General features: G+C 36.7%; 1 protein-coding gene across 1 annotated transcript; it reads left to right on the forward strand.

Moving 5' to 3' along the window:
* The first annotated feature begins 372 nt into the window (after window positions 1-372).
* On the forward strand, window positions 373-4378 carry LOC121411850 (F-box/LRR-repeat protein 14-like). The gene has a single exon (XM_041604725.1). The coding sequence runs from the start codon at window positions 518-520 to the stop codon at window positions 1952-1954; it is 1437 nt and encodes a 478-aa protein (XP_041460659.1). The 5' UTR covers window positions 373-517; the 3' UTR covers window positions 1955-4378.
* The last annotated feature ends 13495 nt before the right edge of the window (window positions 4379-17873 follow it).

Below are 17873 nucleotides of genomic sequence, written 5' to 3' on the forward strand. Positions count from 1 at the left end.
TGTACAATGTTAAACATGTTCCAGATTACAGGCCTCCATGGTCAATCTACTTGACTTGTATGTAGACAGTCACAATCCTCGCGTCCAACATAATATATGCATAAGGGTTTCAAAAAATGCAACCACAGGCACACATTGCACACGTCATCTGGGGCATTTTATTTTTTTTAAAGTAAAATAGTGTAATTTTGTAGTATCTTGCTGAGTAAGAATGCTTGAGGGAAGAGATCTGCCAACCACACGAACTAAAAAGAAACCTCCTCCGAATGCACGCCTGGCTGGTCGGAAAGAATTACGGTTCCGTCGGCTCGCCGCGCTGGCCTCGGTCACGTGACTTATTGATGAATGCCTAAGGCCACTATATAGCACTGTTCGGAGTGCAATAGAGTATTTTGAATAGCACACAAACGCACACGGACTACACACAAATATTGCATTGGACTGCGCAGCATACAGTGTACGCTGACACAAACCGCGACCCAAGCGGCCCCGTTGCATCTGTTCATCGCTCTGTGTAATGTGCAACGCGCCGGGCTGTGAATTGATCCCAATGCACGCATGCATGCTCATTCATCGTACGTGTATAGTGTCATATGCACCTATGCGGCACAGCGTGCAGAGAGAATGCGGCTTGTGCATCGACATCGCCCATGGTGGCAGAGGATTCTTGCATGGAAAGCAACACAAATGTGAAGCCGTTGGGACACGAAGAAGTCGTCGGAACAGAGTCAGTCACTCTGTGGACGAAATGCCCTTCGAAAAGTACCAGGAGGAAACTCACATTTCATGTTTGTTTCCTGAAGTGCTGGCTCTAATTTTCGGTTATTTGGACGTGCGTGATAAGGGACGTGCAGCCCAAGTGTGCCGTGCATGGAGGGACGCTTCGTATCATCGTTCGGTATGGAGAGGAGTGGAAGCCAAGTTACATTTACGTCGGTCAAACCCCTCTTTGTTTCCCAGTCTTGTGTCGAGAGGGATCAAACGTGTCCAGATACTGAGTCTTCGAAGAAGTTTGAGCCATGTCATGCAGGGAATGCCGAACATACAAAGCCTAAATCTGAGTGGTTGTTACAACCTGACTGACGTGGGATTCTCACACGCCTTCTCCAAAGAGATCCCCACACTGACAGTACTCAACTTAAGTCTATGCAAGCAGATCACTGACAATAGTCTTTGGCGGATAGCACAGTATTTGAAGCAATTGGAGGTGCTCGACCTCGCAGGATGCAGTAACATAACAAATACCGGCCTCCTGGTTATCGCAAGTGGACTTCACAAACTCAAGGGTTTGAATCTAAGGAGTTGTCGACACATATCTGATGTTGGTATTGGATACCTTGCTGGAGTGAGTGCCGAGGCAGCTAGAGGAACACGGGATCTTGAACTCCTTGTGCTGCAGGATTGCCAAAAACTGAGTGACACTGCTCTCATGAGTATTGCCAAAGGACTTCATAAACTTAAAAGTTTGAATCTAAGTTTCTGCTGTGGAATCACAGACACTGGTATGATCAGCTTGTCACGGATGCCAAGTTTGAGGGAACTTAATTTGCGAAGTTGTGACAACATCAGCGACATCGGGCTTGCCCACCTTGCAGAGTATGGTGGACATTTTGTAACGCTGGATGCCAGCTTCTGTGACAAGATAGGTGATGCAGCACTCTCACACATTTCTCAGGGAATGCCAAATTTGACGAATGTCAGTCTTAGTTCTTGCCATATCACGGATGAAGGTGTTGGGAGGTTAGTACGCAGTCTTCACAACATGACCACTCTGAACATTGGTCAGTGTGTCCGAGTTACTGACAAAGGACTGGCCCTGATAGCGGAACATCTTAAGGAGCTGAAATGCATTGATCTCTATGGATGCACAATGATCACAACAGTTGGACTGGAGCGAATCATGCAGCTCCCCTGTTTGACTGTCCTCAACCTAGGACTGTGGCATAAAAGGTAGTACTTGCTGTAATGTTCAGCAACCCAGGGAAAAGAAATAGCTGAACGAACGAACATAATGAATCAATGCCTGTGAGTCTAACAATGATTCAAATAAAGTTAACACTTTTTGCTTTTTAAAAGCATAATTTTTAACTTGTAGATTATGATTATGATCTACAGTACAGGTACTACATGTACCTTCACAATTTTTGACATTTATTTTTAAACAACATTAAAACAAAACTCTATGTCCCATCGGCCATGACTGCTTGAAAAGACTATTCCAGATGTTTTTAATATGATTTGAAGCGAAATTTTGAAGGCTTGAAAGCAGAATGTAATATTGTTATCCGGAGTATCAGAAATTGAAGTTAGTTGCGATGTGCTGCCCTGTATTTTGAAAGGGGGTGGTGGGGGATTCAACAGTGAAGGTGTACAAATGTCCATGAGAGATATCCATACTTTTTAAGTTTTAAGAATGAAAGTAGAATGACCATCTAAGTTGAGTAAAATGATTTGTAAGAGTAGATAGCATTAGCAATACAGCAGAGAAACTGGTGTACGTCAACATAAATTTTGAAATTTGATTTGCTAGTAGATAATTATCTCGAGTTCTTGACATTATTATGCGGGTAGCAAACCTGTAACTTGATTTCTCTTTATAAACTCTTCAGGGATATGTAACTAATAGTTTTAGATTGCATCTATTATGTTCAGTTATTATCTGTATCATATTATAAAGTACTCGTTTCTGTTTCCAAGACAAAGAGAGTTTAATTTTTAATCATCATTTATACCACTAATGTCTGTGTTGCCTCTTGAGGTATAGGAAACCATGTGAATTCAATTTATACATGGGCTTCATTATTGGCAATTCGGCATGCATAATGAAAATGCTGGTTGGTTCTGCTGGGTTTGTAGTTGTGGAGCATTGAATAACGCACATCGATGCACGGTATAGTCTGCTGTAGCGTAGAGGCATTGTGAGCGGTTGGATCTGGCGGTCAAAGGTCAACCAGTGTCGCCTTTGACCTCGGTTGTTTTGACAAGCTGAAAAGAACTTGACAAAATATAGCTCGATCCCACAGCACACACAGCTCGCTGCACCACAATACCACTGCCAGGAACAATCGCTTGCTGAGATCTGCTGAGGAAATGCCCTTGGCTTCCATGCCATGAATTGTTATTTTACTCCTCAGGAAAGCAGAAGAGAAACTACAGAAATAATAAGCAAACCATTTCACGCGTTACATGTACAAAAATGGGACTAGATTATTCTAGGCAGATAACGCGATGGGAGTTTGAACAAAAATATCAACACAAATGCACTCAGTACTCGTGTCAAGCTCTCGTTACTAGGTTTATCAGTAGTATCAGGCAAATTATCTTCATAAAATTTTTGTCATGCATGTGGCAGAGGATTCTATCAATCTAATCGTCAGAAAGGTTATGTGCAGTCCCCAACATATAAGAAGAAGATTTAAAGATATACGAGAAGCTTCCTGAAAAGAGTTCAGAAAGCAGGATTTCAGAATTTACCCCCTAAACTTATTTAAGATTTAAATAGACATGTAAAGGGAGGATGAGATAGAAAAGGGGCGCTTTTGGATCTTTACCCTGGTCTTTGGAAAGAGCGGAACTCCGGATTGCGTTGAGTCTTCGTTTTCTAGCGGCAGATATTCATTTCCTCTATGTCATGTTTGGGTAACGTGCTAAAGGCAAAGGGATGTGACGATTTTAGTCTGTGCTCTGAATAAGTTTCAGTTTATTCTCTGTATGATGGGATAGTATAGGTTTTGATATTGTCCTGTTAGATTGTAGTCCTTATTAATCTTCCCAAGGAAGATGTAGATGGAACTCAAAGTTGATAATCACATTTTCCGATCTTATTTTCATTTATATAATAATTGTATTGATTGGGGAAACAGAACATGTGGGTTCTGGATATACATGTATGAACAAGGGAGAGATGGCAAAATGGACGAGGAGGGGGGGTGTTCAACGACACATCAACCCGATCAGGATTTTGGCAATCTTCCAACGTTATTTTTATTCTCTATTCACGGTGTAAAAAAAAACGGATGACAGAAGGATAAGGAAGAGGCAGAGATAACGTCAAATATATTTTGAACCATGATTCAAAGTTCGATATCAATTGTTGATATCAAGTTTTAATTAATCATTTTATTTTTATATTTCATTCACTTTACTAATATGAATGAAGAACAAGCTGGAATCATGTTTTTGAAACACAGAGGGTTCTCATTAGACGGGAGGGAAAAATAAGATTATTATTTGGTTAAATTGTGAGTTCAGAGTGGATATTTATTTTTAAATCTCACAACAAATTGGTACATGGACAAAGAAGTTTCGTATCTTTAAGATATTTTTAACCTAAGTTTTATCTAAATTTCATTTAGAAGAGAGAGGGACTCCAAGATTTTATTTTTTTTTTAAATTGCCGGGGCCTTAGCGATTTTTATTTTGACCATTTAGAAAATGGGGAATTACTTCATAGTGCTCAACCGAGTTTTTAGAGTCCGATTTCTAATTGTGTAGATATTTTAGGATATCGTGTACATACACACGTCAATAAGAATAATTCCAGCCCCTCTTCATAATTTCATTCCAGGAGCCTTTGCTCTTGACTTAGTTTGTGTTAATATTTTGAAGTTTGAACGCATTATTGTGGCTTGTTAAAAACAAAATACAGTGTACATGTCTGGGTACATGCATGTGGAAATGAAAGTACGTACATATATTGAATTATCAGCACAAGAGATGATTTTAGATTTCTGGATATCTACCTCATTTTAATATACTTTAGATATATACGGCTATAATTGTTCTTATGATCTGTAAAGGGCGTTTAAAAGCGATTGATGGAAGGATAATTTGTTAATGCAATCATGTTGTACTGCACATGTAACTTCTTTCGAAAAATGTAGTTAAACCATCGTGCAAAAATGTATGATCACGCCTCAATAAAATCGCCAAACTACATGTAAGGATAGCTTATTTTGATGACCAATTCATTGTACTATCTACTGTAAAGGGTGGGTTGTATGATACTCGAAATTTACACGTACATGTACACTTAAAACTTATTGGGGTTTTGTGGTTATGGAATGTATACACACGACTTGTTACATTCTATTTAATTGTATTTATATGAAATTTTCTGAATTTCAAAGTTTTTTTTAATGCTTTCTTAGACTTAAGGATGAAAATTTAAAAATGATATCTATGTCAACTGTATGATATTAGAAAAATTTCAACCACGTTGATTTTCAATTATGGACAAATTTTCAATACATTTATTATATGCGACGAAAGTCACAAAGTTGATATACGCATTTTACGATAATGGTGGACATTGTCGTAGCCTTATACGCCAAATCAATTAACATCCTTTGAAATGATGTTTTTATCTTTTGTCAGATGTATGTAGCTTCATTGATTATACTGGGAATATAATATTCAATATATATATTAAAATAATGCAAACTTAAAATCAAAGTTGATCGGTGAGTGTGTGAGTTTGTTTATTTGTCAGTCATCATAATAATAATACTAGAATATATATAACATGTATAATATATATATAATACATGTAATATATTATAATCATGGTCATAAACTGAATATATCATTTTAAAGGGCATTCAACTCTACAAGCACATTTTTGCAAAAAATCGAATCGACAGAAAACCACAACCAAAGTTAATTTATAAGGTTTTAGAGTGTTGGTATAATTACACACACCCACATGTTACTGAAAACACGAACATGACATGAGATGAAACATATCTTTTAAAAAACTTCGACACAAAAACTTTTCACAATCCCCTAAAAATGTACATGTATTTCAATTTTGTTTTTATATTCATTTATTCATGTTTCATTTATATAAATGAATAATTATTTATTTTGTCATTCATTTACTCATCTATATTATGTTAGTTTTATTCCTTCTTTTTGTACCAGTGTTTTAAAAGGACATTATAGACGGAAATGACGGGTAATATCATTCGATTTGAGTTTTAAAACGTACACATACCGTCACCCACTACATATACATGTACACGCACATACAACCACTTAAAACGAGCGCCTCACTGCGCCACCGCTGTTCGATACAACAGTAAAAATGCTTATCCCTTCCAAAATACCTTCATTTTTTTAATTCATGTTTGACCCTGAATGTACATGTATACGTATTGAGCAGAAGTTTCACTGCACTTTAATATCAACAAACTGTGTGCAGAAAGTGCAATTAAATGTTATCGTCATATCAGGTTACTACACTGTCACTTATCAACAATTACATGTACAAGTGTCATTCAATACAGTTTTATAGATTTTACAGATTTTTTTTTTTTTTTTTGGGGGGGGGCATGTAACAGTAAACTGTTTGCCACCCAAAATGTAACTCAGGACATGGTAACTAAATGTACCATGGTAACTAAATTTACCATGGTAACGATGCCCAACTGCCAATCAAAATCAAGGATTTCAGGGAAGTTAGCAAGAGACGGCAAAGTTACCATTATGGTAACTTTGGCATCCCATGGTAACTACCATGGTAAAGCTGCTCAACAGTACTCAAAATCAAGGATTCCATGCAAGTTACCATGGGATGGCAAAGTTACCACAATGGTCATTTTGCCACACAATGGTATCTACCATGGTTGGTAACGCTGATTAACATTCACTAAATCAAGGATTGGATGGCAAACTTATATCATAATGGTAACTTTGCCATCCAATGGTAACTACCACGGTAACGCTGATTAATAGTCACTAAAATCAAGGTTTCCATGCAAGTTTCCATGGGATGGCATAGTTACTACAATGGTAATTTTGCCATACGAAGCTAACGCCGATTAACAGTCACTAAAATCAAGGATCCATGCAAGTTACCATTGGATGGCAATTAAGATACCACAATGGTGATTTTGCCATATAATGGTAACTATCTTGGTAACGCTGATTAACAGTCACTAAAATCAAGGATCCATGCAAGTTACCATTGGATGGCAATTAAGATACCACAATGGTGATTTTGCCATCCAATGGTAACTATCTTGTAAAACGCTGATTAACAGTCACTAAAATCAAGGATCCATGCAAGTTACCATTGGATGGCAATTAAGATACCACAATGGTGATTTTGCCATCCAATGGTAACTATCTTGGTAACGCTGATTAACAGTCACTAAAATCAAGGATCCATGCAAGTTACCATTGGATGGCAATTAAGATACCACAATGGTGATTTTGCCATCCAATGGTAACTATCTTGGTAACGCTGATTAACAGTCACTAAAATCAAGGATTGGATGGTAACTTTGATGCAGCAGGTATGATAAAGCGCGAACCCCAACGAGAAATTGAACGATGAGAGAAAATTCGAACAAGCTCTGAAAATTTCACCAAAACAAAATTGTATCACGTAAAACAACACGTGAGATACCATCGTTACTCTCGTTTGTCATGTTCGATATTCTTAAATCTGTCTTATGTGTATTATAACTTTGCTATTTTGCGTTTGACTTAAGATGAAATTTTCAGCATTATGCGTGTTTTAGTTCTCTATTTATCCCAATCCTCTCTTCTGCTGGGGCGGTCTGTTACCGGCCCGGCCCGTCCTCTGGCCTGTATATCTTAACATTTATCCACGTTTAATTTTTTTACGTCCTATTGAAATCAGGTACAAATTCATCTTCAAGAAATTTAAATGGTAAAGATCAAACTGGTCATGGGCAGAAATCCCAGGGGACACGGGGATGCGTCTCCCTTACCCGAAATAGTAGGGGTACAATATCAAATGTCCCCCTACTATTTTTGGTCTGTTATGATGGAGAAAAATACATCATTCACAATCGAAATAATACATATAATTTATTTTGGACTAAATGACCTTACATTTATGGTAAAAACAATGTAAAATTGTTTTGGGTTAAAGTGACCTTAAAATTTTGGTGATAACCCTTTTTTTTTTTTTGCGTGTCCAAGTTTCCAGCCCCTGGTCCCACTACCTTTGTCGACAAATTTCCGCCCATGAAACTGGTAAAAGTTCAAAGTAGATTCCCCGAAACAGTTTTTACATCGTTATTTTTAAATGGAAATCTAGAAACTTTTGAACAACAAAAATATCCCCCTTCTTTCCATCCCATTCTGATTTCTAGAATAAGACAAAACAACACTCGATCCAACTTCAAATCCTATACACCGCTGGCAAATTCAAGTGTTTGTTTCTTGAAGTGTCCAATCTATTCTTGCATCTTGGAGGGATCTTCAACATAAGTATTCAAAGTGTATGTTTTAAACATTGTTTTAATATAAATAATAATTTCTTGTCTCTTCAAGATTAATTCTGAATATTTTGCGTTCTATATTCACATAATTTCCACTTCACTTCAAGTTGTTCATGTCTATTCTCAAAATTATGTAACTAAAAACAATGTCAACACTCCAGCGACATGTAGAGAGTTAAGAGAGCCGATATGAGATACATGTAGAGCCAATTATTAAGAAAAAATTTATCAACATGATCATGAATATATTCAAAACACAATGATCTAGATATCGATAGATATATTATTCAAACCACAGTGATCCAGATATCTGTAAATAATCTCAGATGATTATCAACTGAAATCTTTTTTCGATGCTTTTTTGTCATTTCATGGTTTAAAATACAGTGTATAATGAAATCAACTACATCTTGTATCATCTGATCTGTAAAGAGAATAAAAATAAGACACTTACATTTTCATGAGTTCACATTATAGTGACTTTCGAAATATAAAAATTTAGTATGGTCGACATTTCAAATGGTCAACGATGCGTGGTCAACAAAGAAAATAGCCTTTAACAAAAAACGTGGATTTTAGAGCAAATAACTTGGAAATATGGAGCATATTGTTTGATAATTAACTGCGATACCCCCCCCCCCCACAAAAATCCCTTTGTTTTGCATGTCGACAAAGTTTCCACCGAAGACCCATATTTTCCCAATTTTCTGGTCCAATTACTTCCGAATTGTCACTATTTTTCTTCTTAGTTCTACATCATTTCAACTGTATCTTTTTCGTGTCATTGTGTATATTTTTCGCTGCACTACCGCAAATATCCCGAATATTAACTATAATTATTCCGGAATTTTACGAACTAGCTTTAAAAATGATATATTTTTAAACTACATGTAATTATTAATTTTTCATAAGTGCGGTTAATTAATGTTAAGTAGGGTTGTTAAACGGTGGCGGAAGAATATTCACCTAACTGAAATGGAGTTTGTACTAAACCTGCCCCAAATTGGTTTCTAATAAACTATTCGCCGATGAGGAGAAACAAATTAACGAAATTGCATGGATTGTTAAATAATATAGTTGAATGACTCTTCAGTTTTATGATTATATACTATTATCAGATTGGATAATTTGGCATCCAGTCGTTGCATTCTAGTTTAGAGGAGTCCCCCAAAATGTTTCTAGCGTGGGGCTCGTTTCCCTGGCAAATTTGAAATCTTTTTATATAACTTTGTACACTGCAAAAACTCCGGTGTTGATTTAATACCTGCCCGGAATCTACATATGTCCACACCAGAGAAGTATTGGAACAACACCATTTTGGAATCAAACCGATGCTGTTTTAATACTAATTGGTGTTGTATGAACACCTTCCTGGTGTTAGACCAAAACGAAACTGGTGTTGTTTAACACTTCCCCTGGTGTGGACATATATAGATTCCGGGCTGGTGTTAAATCAACACCGGAGATCAGATCCCATTAGGTCAGCCATATCATTTATAAGTATTATGCAAAAGAACCATCGTACAAGAGGAAACGTCATTGGTAAATTGCTGTGTGATAATAATATAAATAATAAAAACGTTTTATTTATACCCAGAGTAGCCACTTTAGTTAGGAAACTGCTCTACCAGCGGGCTCTACGTAACATTACCTTTCTCCAATCTAAATGCTGAGCGCCGAGCAAGAAGGCAGAATGTCCCATTTTCATAATTCTTTGGTATGACTCGGCCAGGGATCGAACCCACGACCTCCCATTCATGAGGCGGGTGCTTTACCACCGAGCCACCATTATTTGATTTCTTATCATATTATGTAAAAAAAAATCATCCACATATCATTTACACTCTAAAAACTATTGGGTCAAAATTCTCCATGAGGGTAATTATTTGTCCAGCCAGCATTGGGCATTTTTGGGGCATTTTCATTTATCCAGTGTGATGAAAATTTTGCCCATTCTCAAGTAATTGCTGCTTATTTTTTAACCTTACTGGACAATATGCTTCCCGCATTGGGTAAAGTACTGCCCTAAATTGGTTGGACACATAATTACCCCCGTGCTGGGAAGATTTTATCCAAGATTTTTTTTACAGTGTAAACAAAATACTCTCTCGGAAAAAAATAAAACCATTTCAAATAAGTGTTCTACCAAATGAACGTATGTCTCAATTTATTTCACTTGACTAAAGAGAGGGGATTAAGTGCTCTAAAATATAAAGCAAACAAAAGAAAGCAATACAAGAAATAATGACATCCATTATTGGTTCTCCCAGATGTTTGTCTGTTAAATCACAATGTCTTAACAAGAAGTTTTCTTAAAGTTCCTTGTTCAATACGAGACAGTTGTACAATGAAGACCAATCCAATTATATATTTACGTGTAAACAAGTTGTTATCATGCTAAGCAACATTTTTCAAAAAAGAAATTTCCTTTCTAGTGATACGATTTTCTGTAAGTTTATTTACCACGGCCGAAAGTTCACCATAATTACATGCTACAAGAAGAAAACTGACCTTTATGTTAAGCCCGATCCATCTTCTAAAGATCCAATATCAGTCTTTGAATCTTTCGCCCTGACTTAAAGTTTACAATTTGACATTTCCCAAAATAAAGATGAAAATAAGCCTCATTCCTCATTAGCCCTCGATGGCATGACCATGTTTTGTAAATACTTTGGAAACAAGTATTAAAAGCAGGTCTGTGATTGGTTGGAGTGGATTCTTGTTCAACCCCACACATCGTCACGTTCAGAGCGAGGGTGAAAACACGTGTTTTCATGACACAAAATTTAGTTCAAGACCAATCTCTCAAAAGGTGTTTAAGAATCGGATGCAAGAGGTAAAAAAATAAAAAAATCTTCTCCTCCCACGTAATCTGGATGACACACACAAAAAATGAGGATGAAAAAAAGTAGTTGGACTATCTTAACATATAAAAGTAATGAAAATATTGGATCATTAATGGCAACGGGAAACCTTTTCCCCTTAAATTGATTTTTTATCGCTTGCAACCTTTCCATTTTTATTGAACTGTTGATGACATCACTCATAATCATACTCAAACATACCACTTTCCAGTCTTCTACCATGACAATTTTTGCTTCTATTCCATTATTCTTATATGTGCAACTACATGTATACTATTACCATATCCACCATCAATTCTGCTGCTGTTACTGAATACTTAGTTGTGCACAAGACCGGAAAGTCAAGGCCAGGGTTGAGTCCAGTGAGGCGTTTCATGAAAAGACTTGTCGGATATTTTGCATGTTGCGTTTCTCAGTCAATCAAAATTGAAAGAAAGTGTAGTTAGATCTGACAATTTCTCAAGACAACAAAATGTCGATGAAACACTCTCAAGACATTTCCGAAGTCACTACTGCTGCTGCTATACTGCCATTATACCACCAGCCATCACCATTACCACAATCACCACAACCACAGCCACCATTACCACCACCACCAACATCACAACTTCTACCACTACTAGTACTACTACTACTACTACTACTACTACTACTACTATACTACTACTGGTCCTGCTGCTGCTGCTACTACTACTACTACTACTACTACTACTACTACTACTACTACTACTACTACTACTACGTACTACTACCACCACCACCACTACCACCACTACTACTATACAGGCAGCGAAACGAAGGGGGCTGTAAAGGGGACTTCGACACACCCCCTTATGTTTTTTTTTTCAGTAAACATGTAAAAGAAAACATAAAATAGATACTAATGGGGTGTTGCAAGAAACTTGCGATCAATTGCAAGTCAATGTATGGTCCCTAAAGCAATCATTATTATGTCTTGCAGTTAATTGCATGTTAGTGATTGATTACTAATCTGCTCCTCGAAACAAGAAATTCAATCTTATTTGCTATAACTAATGTTGATCTATCAGTTGTAAAATTACCAATCAAGTCCACATGTCGGTCACCAAAAACAAAAATCGTTAATAATTTTAATGACAGTTTTCAGCATATGCACCTTTTTTAAAAATAGATTTCGCTAACACACTGCACACACTATACCTTTAAAATGCGAGGGGAGAGAAAGCAATAACATCGAAAGGATAACCCCTTGACAAACTTCAACGTCACAGTGGGGTACACGTGCGATACCATGCTTCTTGGAGGTGGATCCTAGTTGGCAATTAAGAACAACTTCTAAGGGCCCTTGCACACACTGACGTCTAAATGATGCAATATCCTGATAGTCTGCAATGAACTGAGGAACAAGTGCATCCTTATTGGACTTTATAAAAAATAATAAATAAAATCGGTCTTCAGTTGGTTAATCGAGATGGAACTTTGACCGGTGAATTGGTGAATTGCCCATTCGTCTACTGTCAACTACTAGTAGTCCCGGGGGGGGGGGGACTTCCATTGACGAGTGGATACCATGCGCGACCGTGGGGTCTCGAAAAGCATCCTAAACACGTATCTTTCCATTTTCTGAAAATGCACCCCTTAACAAGTATTGGCGTGTGAAACCCTGCCCTTGACAAGTATTGGAAACAAAACAATACTCTTGGCAAGTATTCTCTGAAATGAACCCCTAAACAAGTACAACGATCGTTACGTCACGCGGGTCCGTCGGTCGTCGGTTTTACCTTTACACACCGTTAGGTTTAGTACGGCTCCACCTTCGATCCACACCTCTTGCAATTCGGACTCTAAACACGTAGTGTTGGGGCAAAAAGGACATCCTTTATAAAATATTTTAATTTTGTTTTATCATCCCCGCAAATTTGACCCTAAACACGTTGCTTTCCTAGCGAAATAGATAACTTTTTTTCATTATTTATGAGTTTTTTTTTATCACGTTACGTACGTAACGTGCCCTATCTTGAAAAAAGACATCCTTTTTACGTGTTTTTTTGGATCGCGCGTGGTATCCACTCGTCAATGTAAGTGCCCCCCCCCCATGCAACTAGTTTACTCATCACATGGTCTACCTCCTCTAGTCTAAACCGCCATGATTCCGTCCATCAAAAATTCCCCTAAAGACCATTTGGTCCAACCCTCACTTCGTCTAATCACCAGTTCGTCTATGACGATTTCGTCTCATAACCAGTTGGTCTAATACCCATCTTCTTTTAATTAATTTTGCCTAATTAACACTACAGTCCGATCAGAGCAAATGGTATATGGACTAATGGCTATTGGACCAACCGATTATTAGACGGAATGGTGAGTGGACGTAATGGCTTTGAGATCATGCGGATAGTGGACGAACTGATGGTAGACCAAATGATAGTAGACTAGCTGGTTATTGGACGAATTGGCCTTATATCAGTTAAAAATAAACCCAATTACGACCGATTGCGCTGTCGGGTAAAAATTTGGATATTGTTCTGAAATTGAAATTCTACCTTTAGTTCTGACGCATTAATTCCTAGTATTAAAACAAAGACAGACGCAAGCCAAGCCATTTTCATTAAGAGGCAAGATGTGACAGAACCCATTATAATTACAGCGTTCATTCATTTCTAGGGTTGATAAGAGTGATCTAACGCAGTAAAAAGAAAATTAATTCTCGACATGTAAATCTTTGAGCACCCATAATCATGATAATGACGACATAATACGGCGACGTCATACTAAGCACACGTGCAATGCCACGGTTTCCCTCTTGAAATGGCTATGATCAAAAGCTTACTTCTCTCCCTTCGATTCGAAACCAGGTTATGTGGGAGGCTTCGATGGGGTAGAAATGACATGAACTCAATATATATTTATCCGGCGGAGGGTTGTTAACACCGATGAAACAAATGAGAATCAAACTAAGGTGGAACTTTGTATATAGCTGGCAGAAAAATCAAGCTATAAGTAAAAGATATACGGCAAAATTCTATTTGTTTTCCATCTCTCTACCATTACGTCATTCTTAAAAAAAAATCAAGACACTCCTCACATACTTGGGTTCTCGGCAGCTGCACCCCTCCACACACACAACCTCACACTCCCCACACACATCCGCACACATACACACAATATCTGTATTCATTTTTTTTTAATTGGGAAAGATGAACATTGCGAGAACTACTCAGTAATTGTTATTGTAACCTGCATCAAAAACCTATTTGTTTAATTAATTACCCATTTGTTTCATTGTTCAATCTCAAGTGGTATTGTTCCTGCTGAATGAAAGAGTGCACGAGTAATGCCCATTTTTAAGGACGGTGACAAGAAAATCTCCTCTAATTATCGGCCGATTTCGGTTCTTTCACATATTGCAAAAATCTTAGAAAAAGCAGTACACTCGCAATTGTATGATTATCTCAATTATAATGGCCGTCTTAGTGACAGGCAATCGGGCTTCCGCCCGCCCCACTCGACAGGAACAGCACTAGATGATGTAAAAAACTTCTTACTGAGGGGAATCGATAAAGGACTTATCTCTGGTGCTTTATTCCTGGATTTAAAACGCGCATTTGACTCAGTAAATCATAAAACTTTGCTGTATAAATTAAGAAAATCTGGTATAAAGGACAGAGAATTGAAATGGTTTGAAAGCTATCTAAGTGATCGATCACAATATGTTGTAGTTAATGGTGCCCAGTCTGGGTTTCGATCTATTAATTCTGGAATCCCACAGGGATCAATATTAGGGCCCCTTTTGTTTACAATTTTTATCAATGACCTTTGTAATTTGCCCTACTGTGAAAATACTAAAAATTTGTTTGTACGCTGATGATGCAGCAATATTTTGCAAAGGCAAGGAAATTGCAACTGTTGAAAAAACACTTAAATATGAGTTCAAAAAGATAGTTGATCACATTGAAAAGGATAATTTAACATTCAATATCAAAAAGTGCAAGCTTATGCTATTTGGAACTAGAAATCGCATAAGAAATAAAACTGTTTCTCTGACCTATAGAGAAAGTGTTATTGAGGTTGTAAATGAATTTAAATATCTTGGTGTTATTATTGTCTAAAGTGGGATTCCCATATATCGAAATTTGTCTCCAAAATATCGAGAACCATATCATGTATAAAACGCATTACATTTTACTTGCCAAAAAGAATTGTAAAATTACTATATGATAGTTTGATATTATCACATATTGATTATGGTATATATTCATTGGGCTGTTCAGCATCTGGATAAATTACAAAAGCTTCAAAACCGCTGCGCTCGTCTTCTACTTAACGTACATTATTTAACTCCCCGAATTACATTATTGTCATCTTTAGAATGGCAATCCGTCACAGATAGAGTTGATTATCAATTCAAAATATGGATGTATAAAGTGATGCACAATATAACCCCCAAATATATTCAGGATATAGTGCGCCATAGAACAATACATTTCGAAACTAGATATTCAATTAACTGTCCCCTTTTTATTGAAAAACCTAAAACCGAATATTAAAAAAGATCATGGCTCTAAAATATGGAATACGTTATCCCCCTCTCTCCGTTTAGCAAAATCACTTAATTCTTAAAAAAAAAATGTAAATCGATATCCCTCACACAAGTATGTTTTTAAGATTTCCATGAATACCATCTGTTATTATAAGTTTATAAGTGATTTTGATTTTTTTTTTTGCTTTTATGTATTACATTTTTCTTTCTCACTGATTATTATGTTTTTTTTGTTGACTATTTTTATGTGATATTGTTTTGTTGTGTTTTTAATTTCTGTTGATAAAGGGCCCCTTGGTCGAGCAGTTCTTGTAACTGAAAGGGCTACCCTGTTAAAATAAAACGACAAATAAAAATAAAATAATAAACTTATGCTGTGATATAGGCCTTTTCACATCTAATATATATATTGATAGGAAATTATCACTGGTGAATGCGGGGGGGGGGCACATCCGTCCGTGCCCCCCCCCCTTGAGAGGGATAAAAATTGTAATGTAACTATGTCGTTTTTAACCAAGACAGTGTGCCCCCTCTCCATTTAGAAAGTGATAACTTTTTTTTTGCTTGCCAAATGTTCATCGGGAAAATGTACTTCCCCTTTGAAAAATCCTAGATCCGCCCGAGATCCTTTCGAAACCCTTATTCCCTTACCTCCAAAAGGAATCAAACAGAATGTTCTCAACAAAACAAGTGTTTTGGGCATTTTTTTTTGTAGATCTGTTGTAAAACAACCCCAGAAATTGTTATTGAGAGCCTCTTAAACAGCTGTGTGTTTCGTATACAGTTTAATAAGTTGCCTACCATATGGTTTCGGAGGAAGACGAACTTTCAATCTAACCCGTTGTTTGCTGTTTGAAACATATGCACCCATTCTGCTTGCCGACGGATATTGAATTAATGCAGAGTTGAGGCAGAAATCGGGTAAAAACGATCAACAATCCTCCAAAAAAAAAGAGGGAAAATGCCTAAATGGTTTATTGTCGGGGAAATTTAAAATCGATTTGGGGCAACGTCAACGCACTTTTGCCCCCACTTCAGCAGGCCTCTTAACAGAGCTTTACTTTTAATGCTGCTCTGTGTGAGAACAAAGAATATTTCTGTCCTATAGAATGTCAAGTTCAGATAAAATAGACAATAAGCAGCAAAAAGTACCCCCAAAAGAACGCTCTTTAGATAATATCTGAACATTATATGTACTACACTCAGAATGGGATATTCAGTGCATTCCTTTGTAATTTTAGGTAAGTTATGACGTAAAATTGACTACTTATCACAGAATAAACAAAAGAGATATGATAAGAGATCACTGATATTACAAGAAATCAGAATAGCGAGGCCGACAATTTATCAAAATTATTGATTAAACAATTAAGTAACAATTATTGTTTCATGCATATAATTATATAGTTCTCAACCATGTCCAGATAAAACAAGACATGGTGGATCAGTGGTAAAGAGTGACCGCCGCATGAATGCGAGGCCATGGGTTCGATTCCTGGGTCATTCAAACGATTTGAAGGACCTTCTGCCTTCTATGTATAGCCAGGTGCATTCTGGTATTAGCATAAACGGTTTAGGCGTAACCGAATGAAAGGTGACCACTGGGTGATAAAAGAATAGAAGCTGGAGAACAGGTAAGGTGATAGTTTCCCTGTTATCAATACAAGTTGATTAATTATTTCTTAAACGAGAGATAATAAACAGCTACGACAATCACTGAACAAAAAAAGTTTTTGAAGTTCAATTTCCAACAAAAAAATAAATGAAAATAAATACATCATGTGCAACGTTATAGTAACATTTCTTATTTTTCTGTTGGAAATAAAATAAACACTGAATATGAATTTTATTTGTTTAAATCGCACGTATTTATATGTAAATATAATTAAACAGATACTATTAATCACTATATATTTAATAATCAATGCTTATTCTTTACACTTTGACCACAATATTTTATGTATGTCCTTTCATCTCCATTATATCACAGACCTTACTTCGTAATATCTTTTGGGTCCATTAGTTTATGAAAGTCTCAAGTACATAGCGCACATGTATAATGGAGGTGGTTGTATATGAGAAGTTGAGCGTTTTAACAGATATCTAATAGCAAAATAGGCCTATACCTGCAGGTGGTATTTTGTGGCTTATATGTGTTAACAAGTGATGTGATCAATGGTTTGATTCATTTGGACGTGGTTGTATTGATCCTGATATTAATTCATGTAATAAAAG

The sequence above is a fragment of the Lytechinus variegatus genome, chromosome 3, assembly GCF_018143015.1.
Source record: "Lytechinus variegatus isolate NC3 chromosome 3, Lvar_3.0, whole genome shotgun sequence".
NCBI lineage: Eukaryota > Metazoa > Echinodermata > Echinoidea > Temnopleuroida > Toxopneustidae > Lytechinus > Lytechinus variegatus.